This window comes from Gasterosteus aculeatus, chromosome 8, assembly GCF_964276395.1.
Source record: "Gasterosteus aculeatus chromosome 8, fGasAcu3.hap1.1, whole genome shotgun sequence".
Classification (NCBI taxonomy): domain Eukaryota; kingdom Metazoa; phylum Chordata; class Actinopteri; order Perciformes; family Gasterosteidae; genus Gasterosteus; species Gasterosteus aculeatus.
The window spans coordinates 4,981,493-4,988,814 of NC_135695.1; the positions used below are offsets into that span (position 1 = coordinate 4,981,493).

General features: G+C 46.6%; 1 protein-coding gene across 1 annotated transcript; it reads left to right on the forward strand.

Annotated features, from left to right (window-relative positions):
- Nucleotides 1–631: 631 nt before the first annotated feature.
- gfi1ab (growth factor independent 1A transcription repressor b) lies at nt 632–5,795 on the forward strand. The gene is made up of 6 exons (XM_040184108.2): nt 632–2,639; nt 3,261–3,446; nt 3,768–4,144; nt 4,299–4,436; nt 4,584–4,749; nt 4,904–5,795. The coding sequence occupies exons 1-6, from the start codon at nt 2,528–2,530 to the stop codon at nt 5,080–5,082; spliced, it is 1,158 nt and encodes a 385-aa protein (XP_040040042.2). The 5' UTR covers nt 632–2,527; the 3' UTR covers nt 5,083–5,795.
- Nucleotides 5,796–7,322: the final 1,527 nt, after the last annotated feature.

The following is a 7,322-nucleotide window of genomic DNA, read 5'->3' on the forward strand; positions in this document are numbered from 1 at the left end:
AAAACGCCTTGCATTCATTCTGGTGGGTCTTGGCCTCACGATAATTAAAATCCACCTCAGGACTTCACAACGTCAGTCTCGGATCTACTTGTTGCAGCTGCGGTGGATGAAAGGCGCCAGGACGCACGGCTGTGCGCATATGCCGAGTTGGTGCAATAGTGACCCAGCGATTGAGTTATAAAACAACCCGAATTGGGTTATTTTTAACCCAACCTTTTTTTAGTGTGTAATGACGCTTAACCTGCGCTACATTATGCGTCAATAAACAAGCGGTCCTTTTGGAGCATAAGATCCAGGGTAACATGAAGCTGTCCCCGCAGGCTCTGAGACGGCGTGAGTCTGTCATAATTATCTGTAAACATAATTACAGATGCAGACCCGCAGACCAGGAGGCTCCAGCGGACCTTGTCGTGAGTGGATTCAAACACAACGTATGTGTATTATACTGGATGACTTATTGGCAATTATTGCGTATACGCTCCTGTTATCTCATTCTATGGTGTTTTAGAGTGTGGGGGGGGGCGGCAAGGCCAAGGGGGTCAATTAATGTATTCCCATGTGCGTATGATCTACATTAAGCATAAGAGGGCTGTTGATTCAGAGTTTCTCTCCACCCTTTTTTTTTCACCAGACACCCTGGGGTGCGCCTCCACATTTCCTCTCCCAATGTCGGATTGAGCAAAGCGCTGATAAGGCCTGTGTCGTTTCTCCTGATTGCCACGCGCTCCCGTGGAGACGGGAGCCGCGTTCTGATCCGCGCGGAGGGGCATCGGCTCCAGGCTGGAGCCGAGCCAACAGGAAGATTCTGAGCGTCAATTACTGTCTTTAAAGTCACCCGCTGATGATTCCACACGGGTGTTTTTCTTGAAATCGTGGTCATGTGTGTTGGGGGAAGTTCTGATATGAGTGATTTTGCAATTGAGGTGAGAAGACGTCGCCCCCGCTGCAGACAGGTTTCCTAATGCCTGTGAAAACCGCACGACGCGCATGCAAAACACTACGAGCGCCATTTATCTTATCATATAATAAAATGTATGTAGGCTATAATGCATTATTTAAAAAAATAACACGATTAAAAAAACACTTAAATAAATAAATGTATATTAGTAATGTTATTAGTAATGTTAAGTGTATGTGAAATGGGGGAGGACCTTCAGCTAAACAGGGGCGGGCTGGGGGTAGAAAGTGGCCCGTGAGTTACTGTCAGAACGGCCCACTCAATGCGCGGCGCGTTGCCCGCTCAAAGCACTGCACATTTAGACCAATCAGTGGCCTACTTGGAAAATACCCCCACATTAACATTATTGTGAATGATTACAAATGAGTGACAACATATGTTGTTTTTTTAATAACATTTGGATGCACCAATTTGCCTGGATGGACACACGGAATAAAATGCTGCTGTAACACTGCAGGTACAGTTAGATGGATTTGCTTCTGTCTGGGTTACCATCAGGTATATATACTATATACGTATATCTGCAGAGCCTTAAGGAGTGAATGTCCACAGAGAAACTACAGATAATGAAGACACTGGAATCAGTATGAACTATATTGTAGAAAGGAACAGAGCGGGACGTGTGGACATCAGTGGAATCAGTGTTGCATGCTGGGTGTGTGATTGTGTGTGTAGGAGTGTCGAAGGTGCACAGCAAAACAATACGTTTTATCTCCAGTCCCTGGTTTCCCAAATAAGTCAGAGATTCAAACATTATTTTGTGGCATCTTCGTCCAGACATTTCTTCTTTTAGTTCCACCTTGAAAGGATTTGGGTTTTGCTGTTGTCTCGCGCTCCATAGCGCAGTGATGTCACACTCAATCACAGAGACGGACAACATTAGAAACTTCCCTAAATATCAAGATATCCGATACTTACGATACCACAATTCAATTCAATACCCCCTTCATGTCTCCCCTGCGATCCGTCGTTGTGAGCGCGCGCCGGGCAGCCCCGCCTCCTTCTCCTCCTGAGAAGTCGCTGGATTTGTCGCGTGTAGCTGTTGCGGTGCCTTCTGGCACTTTTAATATCAGCCGTGTGCGTCCTATTGAACGGCGGGCCAGTTATGATCGACATATGACAACTACTCGTGGGCCGGAGTTAGACTGACTTATTTAACAGATTAAATGAGCAGTAAAGAGTGAAGCAGATGGAAACCATGAGTTGGAATCCAGGCCGCGAGGCGTCGTGTAAACATCAGTCTGAAATTCCTGCCTCTAATCATTAAATTGACCGTGATCAAGAATAGATATACATATATGTTCGTACGTTTTCCTTTGCAGTGCGCTGAGGAGTCGTAGCACTGACACCTGTCCGCGCAACACCTGGCAGACGGGGCGGGTGGTGTGCGCATGCGCATGCGCCGTCGTCAGGTCGCGCGTCTCTTAAACCGCTCGGCTCGGCACCTCCCCGTCAGTGGAGATCCGGTCTTTGCGGTGTTTGCAGCGGGCAGCGCAGTCCACCGTCGAGGTCTCCGCTCCGCACGCAGCTGGACGGATTGTCCGCGCCTGGCGCGCGCTCCCATCCGAGATGCCGCGCTCCTTCATGGTGAAGAGCAAGAAGGCGCACAGTTACCACCAACCGCGGAGTTTGGAGGATGACTACAGCAGGCTGGACACAATACTGTCGCACATTTGCTCAGGTGTGTGTTTTCAATAGTCTTCACCATTTAAATAATGCCGTTCGATGTTAGATATTTATTTTTTGTGCCATTTCACTGGTTGAAAAACTGAAATTTATTTCTATGGTAAGAATGTGTGTTGCAGTAGAATAGTTGTTCTAAAGGCGTATTAAATGATGTCACACTAAGCGAAATTGCACGCTGATGGTAAATCACTGATTTTGCAGGTTAACAGACTGGAACAGGTTGAGTAGTTTATTGAAAGAAGGATTGGATTATTTTCTAAAAATCAAAGTGATATCTCGGAAGTTTGTACAACTGACACATCTATTCTGAGATTTGACGCCACGACAGTGATGCATCTCTTTTCTCTTTTTTACTGTTTCACTATTTTATTTGGGTTATGAGTATAATGCCTTTACTGTTTTGCGCTTAAATTATTTCTGTTAATTAAACAATTATATAGCGCCATGTATTCAATTAACGTGTGGGACTTTTTGTAGGACATATTATAGTTTTCAAACCTCCGAAACTAACCGGGTGGCAGGAGATTACACCTGATGTTTAAAAACAAAATACTAAAAACATCCCTCGAACCTTCTCGTCCCAGTATTTTGACGTCCCTGCGTGTCCTCCACTCAGACTCCGACAGGCTCCAAGAGGACTCCGACGTGTCGGTGGACAGGTACGGCCTCTCTCCGGACTCCCACTCGGCCGACGCGGCGGATTTCTCCCCGAAGTCGCCGCTGAGCCTCGCGGACAGTGTGTGCGGTCGCTCCCCGGTCTACGAGGACTTCTGGAGGCCTCCGTCCCCCTCCGCGTCCCCCGGTAAACACCGCCACCATTCTTTCAGCAGTGCATCCTCCGACCTCTGCTTGGGGATCACAGATGAGTGTTGCTGCTGCAGCGTCCGGGCCCCTTTCTATCATAACGCTGTCACATTTCACGTGATAATTCTGTAACTACTTAATTATAATCGGGTGTTGCTTGTTTATTTATAATTGCATTTCGGCCTATCACTTCATGCCTACCTGTGATGTTTCCCCCAACGGCATCATTATCTGCGAATTCTCTGAAAGAACATTGCATCTGTCCCATCGGAAAATGAGTTTGATTCCATTTTCATCCGGCCTCTATCCCCTTCTCCAGTGGATTCTGAGAAATCCCTCTCGCCTCTGGTGGATGAGACGCGGCCCTTCGCCATTCCCTTCCGGCCGTATGCCTGGAGCAGCTACACGCCGCCGGGGCTGAGGCCCCTGGTGCAGCAGAACCTCCACACGGGGATGGAGGCGGAAAGGGCCCCGGCGGCGTTGGCCTTCTACGGGGACAGGAGCGCGCACTCGGCCCTGTACGCAGAGCGGACCATGGGCGAGGAGACGTACGGTGACTACAGGAGGCACAACGCGGCCCTGCTGTTCCCCGACGGAGGCCTGCACGAAAAAGCGCGCAGCGCGAAGGCGCAGTCCGACCTGCTGTGCTCCAGTCTGACCCTCAATGGCGCTTACAAGTGTATCAAGTGCAGCAAGGTGAGGATGGAGGTCTTCTCTGGTCAGAGGTCCAACTCTGACCTTTCTGAAGGGATCATCTAGAGATGAACTGATTTCAACAACTGAAGCTATTGGCGACAAAATATTTGTATTTATTTTGTTCTTAAACGTTCTACTATTTTCTTTCTACCAGGTGTTTTCCACTCCACACGGGTTGGAGGTTCACGTGCGCAGATCGCACAGTGGCACCAGGCCGTTTGCGTGCGAAATCTGCGGCAAAACGTTCGGACACGGAGTCAGTCTGGAACAACACAAAGCTGTGCACTCTCAGGTAATTACGCGTGCACACACACACACACTTTTAACCGCTTCCTGCAGCTCGCACCTTTTCTGCGTGTTGTTGTCACCCTGCTTTTCGGTCAGGATGGGCGTGATGCTCGAAATCATGACTAACCCGCCGTTCTGCGTCGCGTTACAGGAGAGAAGTTTCGACTGCAAGATTTGCGGCAAAAGTTTTAAGAGGTCGTCCACCCTGTCGACGCACCTGCTCATCCACTCGGACACCAGGCCGTACCCCTGCCAGTACTGCGGCAAGAGGTTCCATCAGAAGTCCGACATGAAGAAACACACGTTCATCCACACAGGCAAGTGGAGAAAACGCGGCTCTTAATGTAAAACAGCGGTGTTGTTTCTGAATGCCAAAAATGCCAAATCCGCCAGATGTGCACGATATAATTGTTAAATAAATCAAACAACCATATTGATGTGTTTCCTATTGTTTTTTTGTTTTTTTCCCAGGTGAGAAGCCACACAAATGCCAGGTGTGCGGGAAAGCGTTCAGCCAGAGCTCCAACCTCATCACGCACAGCAGGAAACACACCGGCTACAAACCGTTCTGCTGCGACCTGTGCGGCAAAGGCTTCCAGAGAAAAGTGGACCTGAGGAGACACAAAGAGACGCAGCACGGGCTGAAGTGAAGCCACCCCATGCGCACATGACGTCATGTAATCTGACTTTTGTATTGGACTGGTTATTCTTGAAAGGAGTGAGGACGTCTGACGGAGACATTTTTTTATTCCAATCGCCCCGTTTGAGGATAATCCCAAAGACTCACTTTGGTCCGCTTCGGAAAAGTCTTAATGTAAAGAACTGCGATGGGAATGTACATATATAGCTCTCTCTCTATATATATATATATACAATTGTCTCCTCCGATAGGCAGATCAATTATTTATTTTAATAAAGAAAACTCACGAATAAGAGTTGTTCTGACGGAGACACTAATTATTCTACCATCCTGCTGATTGTTATAAAGGTCCATAAAACCAGGGATAAGCTGTGAATTGTGCTGAAGCGTAATTAAATATATCATGAAAGAATCAGCCATTGGGCAATAAACCCCAAATAGTGAAATGAAAGAACCGGATCGACGAGTTGAAGCCAACAGAGATGGAAATCTGGGTTTCTTCAAATGATCGACGTCTTTTGGTTTTAGTGTGGAGACATGATGGCAAAACAGACTGTGTGATTTAATAAACAGGAGGGTTACTGCCTTACTCACGAAATTTTCCATTTTGCACATTTTATTGACGTGATGAATAAATAGTTTCCCCAGGAAAGAAAATCAGAACATAGAGTTGTTTTGTTATTACGATTTAATATGCAATAAAATCTGAAAGTGAAAGTGAAATGATTCAACATTCATTGTCCTTCCAAATCAATCTCCACAGATTGAAAATACTCATTTAATGTGTCAAATTAGTGCGCCGAATTTGTACATTTTATATAATACAAACGTTGTCAGCAATGCATTTCGCTGTAATGTCTTTAATTAAACTGCTTCGTTATAATATTCCACATGCAAAACAACACTTAACGTGTTGAGGAAAATTCCAACGTTCCACCAACAAACAAAGAAAGAAAGAAAGCGCCGTGACGTTATAAAGCACGTTGTGATTTACCCGGAGGCGCCCTGTTTGTTTTGACCACTGCAGCCGTGTGTTTGAACCCAAAACAGCCTGAGCAGATTTAACCGTTAACCAGATGCCTTTTTACCACCATGGCTGTTTTTTTTTTTAAATAACAAGGCCAAAAAACAAAAGCTGCAGGCAACCCCCCCCCCCCCCCCCCCCCCCTCCACAAACACACACACACGCGCACACACGCGCGCACGCACACACACGCAGCAGCTGCGATCCGCTGCGGATTTCTGCTGGTGGGCCGCAGAAAGTCGACGTTGTTGTGATTTAATCGGAGCCTCTGGATGGATAAAATCGGACACACTTATGAAATCAGGAATTAATAAATCAAATGAAGATGTTTATTGAAAGTGGCGCATCTGATGCGCTGAAAAATGATTTCCATTCAGTCATCATCAGAAAGTTAGTTAGGTTTTTATGAAAGCCGTTAAAACCATTTTGCATTGAAGCGCCTGAGTTCCGCACATTGTCGTCATTTTATCCTTTCACGGTTTCATCGTGTCTGACTCTAAACAAGTTACAAAAAAAAAACAGGAACAATCGGTCACTCAACTTCCTTTGACATTGCTTGAAATCACTGACTCACAAGGATTTGTTTTTTCACGCCTCACTTCCTCCCTGAAAATCGTACAACATTCAGGCCTGAATATTTCAAACCCCCGAGACAGACAGACGGACAGAAAGGAGAACAGGAAAGCGCCTCAGTGCTGCTGGCCAGGCCGCGTCATTTACTCTGTTGGAATAGAAATAAGCTGCTCCTGCAGTGTCCGAATAGAACGTTCATGTAGAATGAGCATGTCCATCTATGAGCATGTCGTTTTATCAAACCCTGATGGAGACGTGTTTCTTCTTACTTATCATCGGGTACCAAAGGATGTTTGTGTTCGCTTTTCCTCCCCGTCACATCCCGGTAAAGTGCCAGGTATATAAGGTTTGATGTCACACGTCAGATTTGAACGTTTTTCATGAACATAAACTCACAACTGAAGTCGAATCCCGATCGGACACCTTGCCTGGTTCCACAAGCACAATCACAGACAGAAGCTTTCCCAGCAAAAACAATCTCTTAACGAGCCATTAGGCTCCCCAGATTTACTCCAAGGGCACGAGTGGATTCTCCCTTGAAGCATTACCCCACTGCCCCAAGGCATATCAAATATAAATAAAGACGGCTCGATCGATCGGAGTGGGCCAGCAATCAGAGCACTGCAGTCCAAAGGCTCAGAATTTAGGCCTGC

Excerpts from the sequence above, each read along its gene's own strand:
- gfi1ab (XM_040184108.2), top strand. The coding sequence starts at position 2,528 with ATGCCGCGCTCCTTCATGGTGAAGAGCAAGAAGGCGCACAGTTACCAC. Across the intron at positions 3,447-3,767 it reads GTCCCCCTCCGCGTCCCCCG|TGGATTCTGAGAAATCCCTC; the intron begins GTAAACACCGCC and ends CCCCTTCTCCAG. Across the intron at positions 4,750-4,903 it reads ACACACGTTCATCCACACAG|GTGAGAAGCCACACAAATGC; the intron begins GCAAGTGGAGAA and ends TTTTTTTCCCAG.